Source organism: Saccoglossus kowalevskii, chromosome 2 (assembly GCF_978046115.1).
Source record: "Saccoglossus kowalevskii chromosome 2, keSacKowa6.1, whole genome shotgun sequence".
Lineage (NCBI taxonomy): Eukaryota > Metazoa > Hemichordata > Enteropneusta > Harrimaniidae > Saccoglossus > Saccoglossus kowalevskii.
In genome coordinates, this window is record NC_140642.1 from 18,145,450 (window position 1) to 18,165,093 (window position 19,644).

Below are 19,644 nucleotides of genomic sequence, written 5' to 3' on the forward strand. Positions count from 1 at the left end.
AGCATATACTCTAGCATCCCTAGACGTTCTGTCCATCATTCTTTGAATATTTGGTTCTCTCCATACAGATATCAGTAATCTCGTTTCTTCGTCTGACCAGTTAGACATGCGACCTGTAATCTCTGACGCCATCCTGTGTAATGACAAGCATAAATAAGTCGGCAATAGAGGGCGTTTGGTCGTCGTATTGTGTTCACACGGCACATTGTGTTGTGCAAGAGCCGGTGTGGTTACGTTTAGGATCTGGTCCACCCCTTTTACGACTGTGTCAAAAACGCCGACGCCACAACTGCGTATTCTGTTCACACGCATTTTAACAACGTTCTCAAATAAAAGGCATCGTGACAACGGCTTATTTCGTCCAGTGAGAACACCACTTTAGTCACGAACATTCTGTATGGGGTTAATAGGGACAATTTCTTTGAGACAATGCACCACATGGTGATATTTGCTTTCTAGTGTAAAACATGGCTAGAAACTGACATATCGAAAGGCTATGTGGATTCATGTATAATCCCTAAAGAGTGATATCAGCAGATCAGGGTGACTATATAGTTTATTTTACTAAGAATAAGTGAAAGTTTCCTATAACTTAGGATATAATTATACACAATTAAAATTACAAAATTTAGAAGTGGTTGTTACTAATTTCTAAAGTGAAAACCTATTTCCTGGCTAAAGACAGTCTAACACAACTTAATAACGAGATGTCTTTATTTGTCTCGCTATACACTGGTGAATTTAAACACAAAAACAGGAAATTGTACTCATGATATCCCGCGTACAATGGAGTATACAATAATAAATTGTAACATGATATGGCAACAATAAATGCGAACAATATGAGATGTGAATATTTTGATGAGTGTTAAAATACTTTCATTTTGGTCTTGTACATGATTCTACGGGGTGGTGTATATCATCTCATACAAGTGAATGTGGGAACGTTATTTCCGGCATTTATTTGTCATTTTCATAAAGATAGCTACTAATATGCCAGTTTGAACGAATTCTTATTGAGCCACATATAACAAATTTGTTGTCATCGTCAATTCTGGGTATATGATCATGGACATACTGGTACTATTGCGATCAAGTCCCAAATCAAAGTCTCATTTCTGTTCCATTTACTGCCATATGCTGCAATACTTTCTGAATACACTCTGTCACCACATACACACATTTGCAACATGACAGTGTATAACACTCAACACGATATTTTGTATCAAACACCTCGGGGTGTTTATGACTTGTACTCATTGCTATGTTTCAAATTTGGCGTTCTTCATCGTCTTCATTGAAACCGCTATGTGATAATGAGCAATGCGTTTGGAATCGTGTAAATGTTTCAAATTTGGCGTTCTTCATCGTCTTCATTGAAACCGCTATGTGATAATGAGCAATGCGTTGGGAATCGTGTAAATGTTTCAAATTTGACGTTCTTCATCGTCTTCATTGAAACCGCTATGTGATAATGAGCAATGCGTTTGGAATTGTGTAAATGTTTCAAATTTGACGTTCTTCATCGTCTTCATTGAAACCGCTATGTGATAATGAGCAATGCGTTGGGAATCATGTAAATGTTTCAAATTTGACGTTCTTCATCGTCTTCATTGAAACCGCTATGTGATAATGAGCAATGCGTTGGGAATCGTGTAAATGTTTCAAATTTGGCGTTCTTCATCGTCTTCATTGAAACCGCTATGTGATAATGAGCAATGCGTTGGGAATCGTGTAAATGTTTCAAATTTGACATTCTTCATTGTCTTCATTGAAACCGCTATGTGATAAGGGGCAATGCGTTAGGAATTGTGTAAATGTTTCAAATTTGGCGTTCTTCATCGTCTTCATTGAAACCGCTATGTGATAATGAGCAATGCGTTTGGAATCGTGTAAATGTTTCAAATTTGACGTTCTTCATCGTCTTCATTGAAACCGCTATGTGATAATGAGCAATGCGTTGGGAATCGTGTAAATGTTTCAAATTTGGCGTTCTTCATCGTCTTCATTGAAACCGCTATGTGATAATGAGCAATGCGTTTGGAATCGTGTAAATGTTTCAAATTTGGCGTTCTTCATCGTCTTCATTGAAACCGCTATGTGATAATGAGCAATGCGTTTGGAATCGTGTAAATGTTTCAAATTTGGCGTTCTTCATCGTCTTCATTGAAACCGCTATGTGATAATGAGCAATGCGTTGGGAATCGTGTAAATGTTTCAAATTTGACATTCTTCATTGTCTTCATTGAAACCGCTATATGATAATGAGCAATGCGTTGGGAATTGTGTAAATGTTTCAAATTTGGCGTTCTTCATCGTCTTCATTGAAACCGCTATGTGATAATGAGCAATGCGTTGGGAATTGTGTAAATGTTTCAAATTTGAGGTTCTTCGTCATCTTCATTGAAACCGCTATGTGATAATGAGCAATGCAATGGGAATCGTGTAAATGTTTCAAATTTGACGTTCTTCATCGTCTTCATTGAAACCGCTATATGATAATGAGCAATGCGTTGGGAATCATGTAAATGTTTCAAATTTGACGTTCTTCATTGTCTTCATTGAAACCGCTATGTGATAATGAGCAATGCGTTGGGAATCGTGTAAACGTTTCAAATTTGGCATTCTTCATCGCCTTCATTGAAACCGCTATATGATAATGAGCAATGCGTTGGGAATCATGTAAATGTTTCAAATTTGGCGTTCTTCATCGTCTTCATTGAAACCGCTATATGATAATGAGCAATGTGTTGGGAATCGTGTAAATGTTTCTGAAGATCAGACTGATGCATCATGTTTTAGTGAATCCATGTCATGTGACATTGATTGAGAGACCGGTTCATGTTTTTCACATTTATTCAACGAAATCTCAACTTTTACGTTATTCATTGTAATAAATACAACATTGAATTACTGCTGTGATATTCAGTCATTTCACTTTGGTATGATATAATCAACCCGTAAGTTGAAGAAAATATGATTTTACCGAAGTTTGGCTGCAACTTTTTACTACAGCGAGATGAAAATAATACTTTTTGTTTGGAAGCCTATGTACAATGTGCTTGGGCCTTGGGTTTATGCATTCAGTCACACCTCCAAATAATTATCCTATAAAAGTATTGCATTATATGAACTTTTACTTGTATTATTGCTGTAAGCACAAATATCTGACATTATTGTCAATCTTCACAATATATTCAGTGAATTTTATAAAGGCATAAATATTTGTAGAGAAATTTATAAAATTGTTAGTGCTTCATTCAAATCTAAACAGTACCATTTGGTGATGCCCATTTCCCATGAGTCTTTGCAGGGTTTTCTTCAAACATTGGTCAATTTACCGCCATGCATCCGTTAACGTGCTATGATTGGTCAAGTTGTTTTAAACTCTCATTTGATATTTCATACAAAACAAACTTTCATATTTTCCTGCAATTCATTGTTTTCTCTGTTGATCTTATTGTTTGTATTCATTGTGTTATATCATTGAAGCACCAAGGAAATGATAGTGTATTTTGCCACAATAATGGTCCTATGTGAATTTAGTACGCATCCAGGCATAGTTAAATACATGCAGATGTTGGCCTTCACCAAATTTAATGTGTTAATCTTGCCCTTGCCATTGAGTCTAGTAAACACAGTCGGTCTATTCACAATCCCTGTTTGTGTTCAACACCAGGTAGGATTTGAATCAGAAACAAACATGGTATGGATCTAGTAAAGTACATATTACTTCTTCATTATGAAAAAATAGAATAATGTAAAAGTACCCTATTCAGTGTGAACTTGTTCTACTCTATCTGCATCATCGACTGTTGGTAGATAAAATATACATTAACCTTTTATGGTGTAGATAAATTTAAAGACATTTCCCGAGCCTTGCTTGCTCCGTTAATTGCCAAGTACTCCATCTTTAGTGCTTTTAGTATGCAAATCTCCCACACATCATTCCCCGATGGAGCTTATGCATTTGCATAGAGATCAAGTATGTTCACAGTCTTGCATCGTTGCATATCTACAATACACAGACACTCCATGTGCCCGTTGATGCTGCCGCTGCAGTGTTTGTACTATGCACACACTTTCTCATGACCTCTTGCAAGCATAGTTCAAATCTCACAGTTATATTTATTGATAATGACTGCTACTTTCATACTTGGGTTAATTCTGTATTTGATTTCATAAAAAAAAACATGCTTAATTCATGGATATTGAAGTGAAGCAATCCCTGGAAATCTAAAGTTATTACTCTGGGCCATGTTCTCAGAAGATGCATCTTTCACATTTCCCCCTCCTGAGTAAACATGCCAAGGTTGTCATTTCTATGCGTCATTTGAATGTAACAGTCGAATGCGATCAAAAGTTGTGGGTTTTTGACACATGATGTACTTGCACTGATGAGAGTAAGAATTGATATAGTTTTGGGGTTGGGTCTTTCATGTCTTGTACAAGTTGTCATCTCTAATTATTCAGTCTTTTTTTTTGTTCACAGCTTGCTGGAATGATGGATGAGAATATTGGCGCCAAATTTGATAACATCGGAGTGAATGCCATGGCAAACAAAGATAAAGCAGGTGAGTAGTGGTCTTCCCCTCTCAATAGATCAGAACATATATGTATCCATATTTTGTAACAACAACCCCCCCTTATATTAACTGCATATGTCAAACACAATTGCCTCCGTGCCACCATCCCATGGTTCTGTTCGTTGATCCATTCTGAATTACCACTAGCATTGATAAGCCCAGTGTTCCTGTGCCAGCTTTGAAACAATGTTATGATGCCATTTTGTGTTTCAACAATGACTTAATTTTCTGTCCAAGCAATTTCTGTTCAATTTGCAAAGTGTATCCATTTTTACGTCAAAATAATGTTTAAAAGAATTATCCCTAAAATCAAGCTCCACTCCTATACCTATTCACCTATTTGGTTTTCGCTTTAGATTGAATCACATATGATAAAATAAAATTTAAAAAAATAAAACTGAGTAATTTTTTATTTTCAAAAAAACATGTATTTATAAAAAATTAGGTCAATTTGGTCTAAACAAGAAATTTTGAAAAAAAATAAATCAAAATGTTCAAGATGTGGCACCAACATTTTAGCAACAGAATTAAATGATCACAAAAATCTTGTTTGAAATAACGAAATAATTTTCTCAGATTCTATGTTATACTTTACCCATAATCCTTTGCTTGAGAATCAAGATGGCTGACTACATAATTCTGATGAAAAGTTGAATTTCTAGAGAATGAAAAGTGATATAAAAAAAAAAACTGTAAATTGCATTCTCTTACATTTGTGGAGCTTTTTCTTGGCATTATGTTGGTTGGCTTGACTTTTCCTCTAACTTGGTTGTTCAAGTGTGCTACCTGAAACGCCACTGCTGTAACTCATTGTCAATCTCTGTTTTTATTTTGTTTAGCCGAAAAGCAACTCAAGTGGGAAATGGAACGAGATCTTTGGGTCAGAGGTGTGGATTACAAGACGAAACGAAAAAGAGGATTTAAGTCGAAAGGAAAATTTGGAAATCAATCCCAGAATAAGAAGAAATTTAAACGGAAATAATTATGTCAATGATTTTTTTGTGAATAAATTATAAGTTGATATTTTAATTTATCACAATAACTGGTCTAGTGGTTTTCCTGGTTGTTTTATTCTGAAATAAGTCTCAAAAATCTGTTAGCCTATGCACTCTTGATTTTATACATGTGATCTTAATAAAAAATCGAGTCAATAAAACTTGTTATTTTATTTGACAGTTCAAATCCAAGATGGCTGACTGTCGGCCATTTTGTTTTCAAGAACACCCATATGCAGTTTGTTGTATGTATGATCTAGACCGACCAATTAGATTGAATTTTCTCACCTTGACAGGAAATTATAGGTTGTGCGTTTTTGTGACAGTTTACAATCTGATCAATGCCCGACTGGTTTTAGCATCCCTCTTTATGTTCATCACTTTACGTCCTCAAGGTCATTCAGTAAAGCAGAACGAAAACTGCTTGGTTTCTGTTCATTAGAAGATGCTGTAAACTGTCAGTTTCGGAAACAAATTTAACTTATCCCTCAGGGCCAGGCTAATCCACAGCCACTCGACACAAATGTGTCTCATCAAGTATTCGTGTAGCGATCTCATAACAACGGTCAAATTAAGCTTCTTGAGATGATATATTTCCCCCGAATGCAAAGAGACTAGACAGGTGTGATGGAGCTCATTCACACCACTAATGGTATCACTAATTTTGTTGATTCTTCACTATGGCAGCTGGTATTCTTCTGTTAGATGGTCTTGGGATATTCACGATACGGCAGCAGTCTATTACAGGGGATATGATCGTTCTGATGACGTTTAGTTTGTTTTTGTTTTCATATGGCTATCTATCCATAAGATAAAAAATAACAGGATCATGAAATATATATAACCGAAATTGGGGAAGCAAACTTACCGTAGTTCTCATGAATAATGAAAAAAAGGTCTATGTCAACTTTATATTGGTTGCTATAGTGACATTTTTCCTGATATCTACAAATTTTGCTTCATTGACACAGACTGAAAAAATTGTATATTATTGATCTGTTGATACATTGTTTCAAATTGTGAAATAAAAATTATTTAGCAAGCAACAAAATCTATTCCCAAAAAACTACTATCGGTATTACAAAGATTTTTTTCTGAGTTGAAATCAGAGCACCAATTCTGTTGCATTTCTGTCCAACCTCCATGGTATAAAGACTGGGTAGTGTACAAAATGTGTGATTTAAAGAATTTCAGACAAGAGCAGTCGCTGCACATAATCAAGCAGAGTGAATACTGTGATAGGCACGGCTGGGGCTTTGCTTCAAAAAATTTGCTGGTCATCAGATTTCATTAAAATTCAAGTATTTAATAGTGATTGGATCGAGAGCTGTATCTAGACTACAACAATATGCATGCATGCCTCCACACGATGGTAGCAACTGCGACCTCCCACATTGGAAATGAGGCACTTGATGATTGGATACTGTTGAACTATCATTAATATTAATGAGAACTATAAATGATGCAACAAAACCATTTCTGGATTGGTCAATTCTAACATCCATTTTGATATATAAAAATGTATATTTATATACATTTATTGAAACGTGCTTTGGTTACATTTATATGTAGATTGTAAATGTATGGTATTCATATGGAGACTGTAAACCACTATGGTTGTATTCATGTGGAGATTGTAAACCACTATGGTTGTGTTCATATGGAGATTGTAAACCACTATGGTTGCATTCATGTGGAGATTGTAAACCACTATGGCTGTATTCATGTGGGGACTAAACCACTATGGTTGTATTCATATGGAAATTGTGAACCACTATGACTATTCGTGTGGAGACTAAATCACTATGGCTGTATTCGTATGGAAATTGTAAACAACTATGGCTGTATTCATGTGGAGACTAAATCACTATGGCTGTATTCATATGAAGATTGTAAACTACTATGGTTTTATTCATATATGGAGGTTGTAAACACTGGCTGTGTTCATATGAAGATTGAAACCACTATATTTGTATTCATATGGAGATTGTAAACCAATATGGCTGTATTTATATGAAGATTGTAAACCACTATGGATGTGTGTTCATATGCAGAATGTAAACCACTATAGTTGTATTCATATGGAGATTGTAAACCACTATAGTTGTATTCATATGGAGATTGTGAACCACTATGGCTGTATTCATATGAAGATTGAAACCACTATATTTGTATTCATATGGAGATTGTAAACCACTATGGCTGTATTTATATGAAGATTGTAAACCACTATGGCTGTGTTCATATGAAGATTGTAAACCACTATGTTGTATTCATATGCAGAATGTAAACCACTATAGTTGTATTCATATGGAGATTGTAAACCACTATAGTTGTATTCATATGGAGATTGTGAACCACTATGGTTGTATTCATATGGAGATAGTTTACCACTATAGTTGTATTCATATGGAGATTGTAAACCACTATAGTTGTATTCATATGCAGAATGTAAACCACTATAGTTGTATTCATATGGAGATTGTAAACCACTATAGTTGTATTCATATGGAGATTGTGAACCACTATGGCTGTATTCATATGAAGATTGAAACCACTATATTTGTATTCATATGGAGATTGTAAACCACTATGGCTGTATTTATATGAAGATTGTAAACCACTATGGTAGTATTCATATGGTGATTGTAAACCACTATGGTTGGCTTCATATGGAGATTGTAAACCTTTATGGTTGTATTCATATGGAGATTGTAAACATCTATGGTTGTATTTATATGGAGATTGTAAACCACTATGGTTGTATTCATATTGAGATTGTAAACCACTATGATTGTATTCATATGGAGATTGTAAACCACTGTGGTTGTATGCATATGGAGATTGTAAACCACTATGGTAGTATTCATATGGTGATTGTAAACCACTATGGTTGGTTTCATATGGAGATTGTAAACCACTATGGTTGTATTCATGTGGAGATTGTAAACCACTATGGTTGTATTCATGTGGAGATTGTAAACCTCTATGGTTGTATTCATGTGGAGATTGTAAACCTCTATGGTTGTATTCATATGGAGATTGTAAACCTCTATGGTTGTATTCATATGGTGATTGTAAACCACTATGGTTGGCTTCATATGGAGATTGTAAACCTTTATGGTTGTATTCATATGGAGATTGTAAACATCTATGGTTGTATTTATATGGAGATTGTAAACCACTATGGTTGTATTCATATTGAGATTGTAAACCACTATGATTGTATTCATATGGAGATTGTAAACCACTGTGGTTGTATGCATATGGAGATTGTAAACCACTATGGTAGTATTCATATGGTGATTGTAAACCACTATGGTTGGTTTCATATGGAGATTGTAAACCACTATGGTTGTATTCATGTGGAGATTGTAAACCACTATGGTTGTATTCATGTGGAGATTGTAAACCTCTATGGTTGTATTCATGTGGAGATTGTAAACCTCTATGGTTGTATTCATGTGGAGATTGTAAACCTCTATGGTTGTATTCATATGGAGATTGTAAACCACTATGGTTGTATTCATTTTGAGATTGTAAACCACTATGGTTGTATTCATGTGGAGATTGTAAACCTCTATGGTTGTATTCATGTGGAGATTGTAAACCTCTATGGTTGTATTCATGTGGAGATTGTAAACCTCTATGGTTGTATTCATATGGAGATTGTAAACCTCTATGGTTGTATTCATGTGGAGATTGTAAACCAATATGGTTGACAATGTAACATATTGTGAACAAGATACTTCGCGATGGGTGTTTTCTGCAATGAAATCTTTACAACTTGCTAGACCAGTTTTGCAGTTCCCATCCTATTCAAATATAATTTTGTTGATTTTGCATGATGACTGGCAATATTCAGGCCCATTTTTAACAAATCCAAAATCACTCGAATAATTTTGGTTAATTTTCTTGTGTACTACGATTATATGTTTGCATTTATATTTTTATGAATTGTTTAGGTCTACTATAATTTTAGTAAATGTACACTTACAAAAACGGCCATTTACATTTTAGTATAGGAATCCTTATATTAACCTGGTCAATGATGTAGTTTTCCCATACATGTAACATGATGCGGACATTGTACGAATATTTTGTTCCTTGATTTTGCATTTACAGTTTCGCTATTTAGGTTACATTACGAAGTCTTTTATAATTACTCCCAAGTGTTTCCCTTCAACCCATCCATTTTTTGAAAAAAAAAGAAGACATGGTAATTATGGTAATATGTTAGATTGTCTACAGCATATCGTATCCAGCACTTGTTCGGAGACACAGCATTGTTTTGTCTATTTCGCTTACAAATCTGCACCAATCTCTACGTTTGTTACGGACTTATCCCCAAAGACGACGTGTGAATTTTAGCCAGGTAATTACTTACTTGTCGTTGTCTGGCTGGCATTTTTTTCAAATTGAAACGAGACGTTTCTATTGGCCATTGGAATAACATTTGAAATTTTTCAAATGACGTCATAGCGATTGGATAGTTAGATTCAACTACCATTGAAATGTATAACTATAAAATTGAAGGAAACGGGTTTGTTGGGTCGATGAAAGCATGCTTTATTTGAATGGGACATTTTCTATATGCAACCAAATAAAACACTGTTTCTAGACACAACGAACTAGGAAGAGAAGAAATCGTCCGATCCAAACTAGCTGCGTCTCGTCGTCCTTGCGTTTCTGTGCTGGAAAAAAAAAAACGTCGAGGCCGAAAACGATCGATTGTCGCCAAGACTTTTTGATAAGAATATGAATTCAATTATGCGCGTAGATTTGTTATTTATTAGAGACGCCCGGGGAACAACAATTCAGGACAATTATTTACACAGTATATAACTATAATTAAGCACACTTAGTAACTTCGCCAAGGTGATATGAGCAGACAGTTCATCCTCAATCATTGAAAAAGTTGGTCAAGGTTGGGGTTACAAACATGTAAATGAACTGCATGCATTAAAGGCTTTAGTCAAGAGTATTAATTTTGTATAGTTTATCTAGTCGCTAACTCTAGTCGCTATGTTCCAAATATATATACAATTTATTGGTACATGGCATAGCTTCTCAGATTGTAATAATTTCATATCATTCAAATTTATCGTCTCAAAACTGACTGGTACAGATAAATACAAATTTAATAATACTACACAGTTGTTGTAAAGCCTAATGCTTTATCCAATTAGTTTGTTTTTTTTAATCAGACGCACAAATGTGGCTCGTGCGTTCACCCCGTCTGTTTCTGCCAATATCTCGTACCCTGCTGATCCTAGCAATGTGGTGCATAACTCGGGGTGATTCACAGAATGGAATATGTGCGTATCGGCTTATTATTGCATTAATCAACAGTTAGGTACTGAGGCAAAACAAATTAAAGCTGGTGCACCTCGGTAAAAAATTATATTGATGTTTAGAGTTTATTCCTTGCTTATTAATTAACTAATTACCATATGTGTGTCAAATTTCTTTGAAATACTCGAGATCGATCGAGCTCTGATTATATCCTGGGGTGCTGTAGATTTCGCTAGTTCATTATCATAAATCATTAGTTTGCGTAATCTACTGAGATTGGGTCAGATGCTACAAAACATATATTTGTTATTCATTTTTTTAATCGTTATTTGCTGTTTAATGTGAATAGATAATTTTCCGATTCCAGTCAAAGTTATGCCCATAACTCGGTATCATTGTGATTTAGTCTATTGCTTAAACCGTATTCTAAATTTGTTTATAAAGGGCGGTGGTCGTTGTGCAGTGCGTGTTCAAATGTCATATTAAACAAACATTTTACACTTTAGAGGCGTTGTATACGTCGCTATGCGTTCCATATCGAACAGGACGTGGCGCGACGACCACCGCATTTTAAAGCCTTTGTGACATGTGAAACTCATTCAGCTTTCAAAACCAGTGTACGTAAATGAACATTCTATATTCACATTTTGACTTGCTCCTTGGGACAGGATTATTTGTAGCTATAGAAGCTTGACGTTCGTTTTGGGCTCCCGATAAACTTTCTATTTGTTTCACCTTCCTTATCTTTCGTAACTGTAATTTTAATTAATATTTAATATTTCCCACAATGACATCCGTATAACGGGGAGTATAAAACGTATCAATCAAATACGTGAAGCGTTCTTTTTCCCGAGTGGATCGGTGAGCGAGTGTTTGTTACGTATATCAATATTTGTTGTTGTTATATTAAAGCGTCGTTTATTTCCACCCTTTCAGTATCACGTGATAAAGTTGTCCAAAGTACGTAACCAATAACCCCAAATATCGGTTTGTCACACCACACAATGCATCTTGGGTAATTAAATACTAGTATTTATTCCTTACTTCTCATTGACAACTGTACAATGTACTCATTTCTATTGCTAAGTACTTATTTGAGAATTTATTATTACTATTTGATTTGTTTTACCTATACTATTGTGTATTTGCCTTTATTATTTGTAGTTTTTTTATATTTTTTTTTATTTTAATAAGTTTGTTATTTTTCTTTTCTTTAGTTTTGTCTTTACCTTTTATAATTGTAGTTTTTTGGTAATCGCTGTACTTTCCGAAGTCAGTGATGTGTCGATAAACGTTACGCAAATAAATATTTCATTTGACTTGAAAGGTTTTGGCTCAATCGCCGCGTATGTGCACGAGACGGTGGTCGTGCGCCTCATGAACTAACTGCGGACATGTCTACAAGTGCACAGCTGCATTTCGACCGCTCTAAAATAAGTATTGTCCCGAAGGCCATTACTACATATACAATAAAACAAAAGCTTTCACCTTTGAACTTGGAAGTGCGGGATCTATGAATTATTCCATGACGTCGGGCCAGCGAAGTGTGACCTCGAGACTATGTTCTAAAAAATACAATTTCATGAGACGGTTTTACGATGATGGCTGTAGAATTGAAGTTGCAGAAAGATTTGTTTTAACGATAAAGCCAATGCGATAATTATCTCGCGTGCTGTCAAATTCAGCCTAAATGTGTTTTTCTTGTTTTGTGTAGATATTCTCTACTGACAATGCATTTGTTTACGCGACAGATATTTGTGACACTTAATTTCTGACACTTTGTAAAAATGGTGCCCGTCGCGAAAACAACATTAAATTTAATTGATTTGGGGAAATCGGAGCGGATAAATTTAGAATCTCCTAACGCATATGCCCATCACCACGAACTGCTTTACATGTGTTTCCAACGTGACGAACTACAATCAATAATACGGCAAAGCCAGTCAATGAGAAGTGGCGACTGGAATGCTAAATGCTTCCGGTAAACTGCTACGTGAAGTGTAAGGCCGAGTTGCGCTCACCGACTGTGCATTCGGCGTGTAACGGGCTGTTATGTGTATTCAGAAAACGTGGTAACCCCAATGACTGAATGAAGTGAATGAATGAACAGCGCACGATTGTTATGAATACTAAGTACTTTTGGTCATCGCGGCGTTGTAGTTGATAGTGCACGTTTAGTGGTTTACTAACAAAGCCACATGGCTATGCTACTGGAATTGCGCGCCTTCCCGAACGCGACCAGATCCCGGTCACTATGAGTGATTACGTCCAAACAACCGTGAAGCAGAAAGCAAAATATTTTCTGGGGTAAATCACCGCGTTGTGAAAGACGTGGTATTTTCTACGATTTGACCTATATCATTGCTTTAAAGGTTACGATACCCTGAAACATGGGATAAAGTTTTCAAAATTAACCATTTTATTCGAATGACTGCAAAGGAAAGTGGTAACAATGAAATCGCCTGGGTTCATCATGCCCGTGGCGTGCCGTGATGTTGTGATACATTATCGAGAAAGGCTGTGTCGGTATTTGCATTATACTCCATTATAAGGGAGAACAATAGCTCGCACTCCAACCGCAATTGTTTTGTTGTGTCTCTATTGTAAGGGCATGTCTGGCTGTTAGCGCACAGCACTTCCCTTTCACGTTGTACTTATATATGGGTGCCATTCAATACAGCACCAGTACAAAGCCTTTTGACATTCAAAACTGTCAACTGGAATCACTAAAACAAATACTAATTTCAGCATCAGCTAGATATCGCAGCAAATGCAAAATGTTAAGACAGTAGACTCTCCGATCTCTATTGCATTTCAGCGTTTCACCCTGCAGCATTTTTTTGTTACAATTCACTCAAGCAAGCCCTATTTTAACAGATTGTTACTGTCGAGTCACTGATGCATAGAGTAATTTCAAAGTCTGTCTCCTCGAGTGCTTTCAAATATCAACTACAATTCCAGTGTTTTCCTTAATTATGTCGATAATACCGCGACAATTACCTAGGACTGTGGATATATGTGGGGAGTGAGAACGGTAGATTGCAAAGCAGACGTGCGACCTCCAGACAGAAACCGCGGACCGCATAATTAAACCGACCAATCACAATCCGCATAACGTCATAGTGGACTAATCAGAAAGCGGCATTCTCCCGGGTTTTTATGCTGATGTTCAGTAATCTGCTCGATTCGCCGCAATACGCTGAGGACCTGCGATTCAAACAGATGAGTTCACCCCGAAAATAAGGCCCCACTAAAGCTGCTTAGCTAGATACAATATGTGCAAAGACAACGGCGGAGATTTTCTCGTCTCTCTGAAACATCACTCGGACATTTTGTCGTAGAACGAGTAGTATAATGGCCCCGGCGAAGAAGACCAAGAGTCCGAGGTAAGTCGTGTTCCAATTATAAAGCGCATTCGGGTCTGTGCAGCTTTATGCAAATTACATGTCCTCATGTGTCCTCTACGCTGTCTGGAAGTGGACTAAGCTTAAGTGTATATTGGGATAGGTTTATATATGATGCACTGTCGTGTAGCCTCGCGTGGCTTGGAAAGCGTGGGGGTGTGTGATCGGTTTTCCAAGTTTACACTGACACACAGAGCCGAGTCCTTGCATTTTAAAAACCTTTTCCGTAGGACGTGATGGCAAGTAATCGGTAAGTATTGTGTGTAGAGCGACTGACAGCTGCACACTCACTGGAACTGCGCTCAATAGACGTGTGTACAGTGCGGCGCGCTTGTGTCTGCCCTCAAATAGTACCACGATTGCATAATATTACGCCTTTTTCATTCCAAACCTCCATGTTAAATTGTCCTCATTGGGTAATGGTACGCCCATAGGCGGGCGGGGATGGGTGCATTTCTGGGACATTTCTCCGCACTTCGAGGCACAGAAATGTCCCACTCAAAGCTTGACAAACAGGGGGGATTTGTGTAAATGCTTTTTGACATTTAATCCTTTCCGATTCGGTTCTGATTTTAAGTAAGCCCATGGGCAGAGCAATGGCCGGCGAGGAACAGAAAACCAGCCTGTGTTTTTTGAGATCCCTGTAGACCCGTGTGCTACCAAGACCTGATTTGGAATTCCGTAACCCAATTAGTTTACCGACTGCATAACTGAACACGGGAAAACTATACCATGGAATTATAGCGGGACGTTCACCCTAGCAGACGAGTAAACAAGTCTGACAGGGTCCTATCAAACGGGTGCTAATGTAATTGTTTTTATATGGAACATTAAAGTCGGGTCAAGTTAGTGTTTAAGTTGTTGATAACCGTTATTTTATTTTTCCGACTCGGATACTAAAGAAATGAAACTATTTTGTGACCTTTTCGAATTTTCAAAATATCCGGGTTATTTGTACCCGTCGTCCGCACCATCGCTGTCGCTTCGTCCCACTTTCCGTTCATCGTGATTTGTTTTGAGCACGTCATAAATAAAAACAAAGACACTGATTCGGCGGCATTGACATCGTTCTCTTTATAATATGAACGCAAATGAGGTATGCTGAACCCGAATGAACATTCCCTGACAAAACCAAGACACAAATTCTCGTACACGGCCATTTTGAACGACTATTTTTCAAGTAGATACAAGTTGCGTGCACGTTTCCGTATATCGCTTCTCTTGAGACTGTGTATATGCATTTCTAAAAAGCATAGTAAAAAATATTTTTCTCCCAGAGCAAAAATATTTTAATATGGCGCTTGTTGTCGGGGTTTTGCCAAAACCTGCACAGTCGTATATATTTCTAAATAGATGTACGCGAATGTACACGATTTCAAGTTTATCGTCCAAAACAATGTTGCCAAATTTATTTATACGACGAGCATTAGTAAATATCATCGAATTGCATGGAAACAAACTATCTAATTAATAGAATTTTTAATAGCTTACTGGTATTTTTTGGTATTGCCACTCCACTCCAGTTTTATCGATGATAATACATGTAGATCGTGCGATGGACGTAGTTTATCAAGACAAAGTGTCTTTGCCCAAACCAACTATTTTTTCACTGACTCTTCTATTGACGGTTGTTTTATTTGTCTTTATTATAGGGGAAATAATCAAACAGATCCACCAGAGAGGAACCAGCGGTAAGACATGTCAGCGTAATTTCGAAAGATCTAATGTTACTTTGTTACTATGATTCTTGTGCTTTTGGGGATATTCTTTTCATAGCTAAAACTTGTACAGTCGCCACAGAAACACAACACAATGAGTATATCAACGGTTCCGTGAAATGCATGTTTTCAATTCACTCAGCCTCATTGACCGTGTATCCTTATCTGGCGCGTTTGAAGAAAATCCAGAAAACATAGCCGAGTATTTATTAGTCACTTTAATCGTTGAACAAAGCCAATTACAGTGTATGTCGAGTACTGTAAGTGAAATCACAGCAATTCTGTTGTATATATAAATGAGGTTTTCCTGTCTATTATAGTATCGTGGGTTAAAGTTTCTGACCTGCAAGCCAGGCGCAGAATACATAATTATCATTCCGAGTTTTTTACTACAAGATTTCTCACACTTTCATACAAGAGAGATCAGAGTTGTTACAGATTTTCTCCCCCTCTTTACGAATATAGCATCCTCAAAATTAGATATATTTTATTTTTTAAACTATCAATCCATATTTCAAGCCGTGACTGAATGGGGGTTGGATTGTCCTGTCTTCCCACCATTTTTTTCTACTTCAAACTGTTATATTAGAAGCTTTTTTTTTGTTGGCTACTTAAAATCCCCGATTTCTGCCACATTGTGCACATATTGGTTTCATTTGTTCCAGTGGTTGATCGGATTAGAAAAGTGTCATAAATGAAATATTTATTCTTATTTATAGATCTTTATCGACCCAATTTGCATCCAAATCAAGCGACAATATCAATCCCCTTTTCCTATTTGCTTGCGTCTTTAATTCCAAAAGTAATTTTGTCAGTAGGAGTGTGTTCTATGTGCCATACACATCTACAAATGCTGAGGATTTACCAAACTGGGTCAAGTAGTGTTATATATAACTATTTATTTCATCAGATGTCTCTCAATAATGTTGCCATACAAATCGTTACTATAAAACTATTCTTCTGGGTGTTATGATACTTACTCTAAATACCTAAGTATTGTGGTAGGGGGATAAGATAATTCCCATTGTCAGGCTTTTGTATTTTGTTTTCATTGAGGTATATAAATCCTAAATGTCAACTTTCTTCATCTTTTTCATTCCAAACCTCCATGTCAAATTGTCCTCATTGGGTAATGGTACGTCCATTTTCACAAAAAAATAATTTCCTGAGGGTTAATTGCTAAAAATCTCTAATAATTTGAAAAAAATAGTTTAGTTAAATTTTGAAGAAAAATGATGATTGGTAAACGATATACAAATAATACGTTTCATCATAATTTTGAATTGTTATATTTAGTCACAGTCCCTCTATCGATAGAGGGACTGTGATTTAGTTAAAGGCAGTTCTGATGCATCAGGGTCAACTTGTATACAATTTCCAGTACATCTGAATGCTGGTAATCGTTTCACCGTTTGCAATCGTTTCAGCTTCCTATTTGATTTCTTTCATTAAAGTTTTAAAATAGCGTTCCAATGCATATTTACGTAAAATTCGAACACATGCCGCATGATAACCACCAACCACTCTTTAAACAAAAAATTTGAAGTTCTGAACATGCTAAAAGAAATACATTATGAAGAAAGGGGGAAAAGTGAAAACAGCTGTTTAGAGCCATTTTCTATTTCACACCAGTTAGTTATGGCTAAGTTGTTAGAAAAACAGTATCAAGATCACTTGGCTTAGTACAAATATTGTTGCATAGTTGGAGGTTGTTTTGTAAACTGCAAAAACCCAATATTCTATATATTTTGAGATAAACACAAAATTGAAACATGCCACCCCTCAAAAAAAAACATACACAGTGCAACCCACCACCACCCACTCACGCACACACACACACGTACAAACTTTTACAAGCTTTAATTATCTATATACCGGTATATGAGATAATGATCATAATGATGATAACGTATATTTGCATAAAAAAATCTTTTTTTCTCACAAATAATATAAATTTCATTACTTTTTCTAGACAGTTATTCACCATTCAATTTTATAAACTTTAATAGTTAGGTTAGCGTACATAGTAGGTGAATATATATTCAGTTAGGCTAGCGTAATCAGATCGGAGTATTTGGTTTATCTACTGTACTCCTATTGGCTAGCATACTTGGTTGAGTTTCAAATATAGTTTCAAATTAACAAGGAAATTATAGAAAAACAGATAAAATTTGGTTACATAATAATTTCACAAGATTTTCATGAATTGCGCGAGTCAGAGAATAACCAAAATTATTGTAGCTGTAAACTTTATTCACTTGGGTTTGGAAGACACAGAGTCACAATGAATATTATGAAATGAATCTCTGAAACACTCTTGAATTATGAAATAAGTTTTAAAATGCAGTATATAGCATGAATGTTTTTTATGAAAATTTATAAAATATTTATAAAACAATCACCCTCGAGGACCCTTGCACTTCATTCCAATCCAAAGAAAATGCTTTTATAGACTATAGAAGCTATTTGGTGACACCCATTACCCATGAGTCTTTGCAGGTTATCTTCATTGTCTGATTTACTGCAATCCATCTGTTATTGTGATTGGACAAGTTGTTTTCAACTGTCGTTTGAAATTCACTGTATATCACTAAATTAAATCTTTACATGAAAGATTTAATAGTAAGGAAATTAAGGGTCTGATGTGATTGTGTCCATACACAACCCTTGTATCAATCTAGAGAGATTATGATTTGGATCAATCAAGAAATTGCTGTATTGATTTAGATCTGGGATGATTTGAATCAATCAAGGAATTGCTGTATTGATTTAGATCTGAGATGATGTGAATCAATCAAGGAATTGCTGTATTGATTTAGATCTGAGATGATTTGAATCAATCAAGGAATCGCTGTATTGATTTAGATATGAGATGATTTGAATCAATCAAGGAATATCTGTATAGATTTAGATCTGAGATGATTTGAATCAATGAAGGAATTGCTGTATTGATTTAGATCTGAGATGATTTGAATCAATCAATGATGGAATTGCTGTATTAATTTAGATATAGGATGATTTGAATCAATCAAGGAATTGCTGCATTGATTTAGATCTAGGACGATATGGATCAATCAAGAAATTTTTGTATTGATTTAGATCTGCATGTGCCAAAAAAAACTTTATCTCAGTCCAAAGAGAGAGTCAGTAACAAAACATGGCACATGCTGAGATTGGCTGTCTGAATGCTCGCCATGAACCAAAATCATTGGTTGATTCATAATTACATTAACAATAACCACTACTACCACTGGTTGATTCCTCATTTCATTGACAATAAGCACTACTACCACTGGTTGATTCCTCATTTCATTGACAGTAACCACTACTACCATTGGTTGATTCATAATCTCATTGGCAATAACCACTACTGTGATTGGGTGATTCATAATTTCATTGACAGTAACCACTACTACCATTGGTTGATTCATAATTTCATTGACAGTAACCACTACTACCATTGGTTGATTCCTCATTTCATTGACAGTAACCCCTACTACCATTGGTTGATTCATTATCTCATTGGCAATAACCACTACTGTGATTGGTTGATTCATAATTTCATTGACAGTAACCACTACTACCATTAGTTGATTCCTCATTTCATTGACAGTAACCACTACTACCATTGGTTGATTCATAATTT

The 19,644-nt window shown here is 35.8% G+C and overlaps 2 protein-coding genes across 3 annotated transcripts in view; both read left to right on the top strand.

The window, feature by feature from the left end:
* The window catches only part of LOC100369406 (CCAAT/enhancer-binding protein zeta-like), a 69,519-nt gene extending 63,777 nt beyond the window's left edge, over positions 1-5,742 (top strand). The window contains exons 23-24 of the mRNA XM_085492543.1: positions 4,493-4,574; positions 5,426-5,742. Coding sequence (XP_085348669.1) covers positions 4,493-4,574; positions 5,426-5,568 — 225 coding nt within the window. The 3' untranslated portion in view covers positions 5,569-5,742. The remainder of the gene's footprint in view (positions 1-4,492; positions 4,575-5,425) is intronic.
* An 8,359-nt stretch (positions 5,743-14,101) lies between these two features.
* LOC100369556 (uncharacterized) overlaps positions 14,102-19,644 on the top strand; it is a 140,023-nt gene continuing 134,480 nt past the window's right edge. The window contains exons 1-2 of one of the 2 annotated variants that reach the window (XM_085492549.1): positions 14,102-14,262; positions 15,933-15,971. In XM_085492549.1, coding sequence (XP_085348675.1) covers positions 14,231-14,262; positions 15,933-15,971 — 71 coding nt within the window. In that variant the 5' untranslated portion in view covers positions 14,102-14,230. Of the gene's footprint in view, positions 14,263-14,360; positions 14,531-15,932; positions 15,972-19,644 lie in introns of those variants that run through there. The other variant, XM_085492552.1, reaches the window with a different exon arrangement.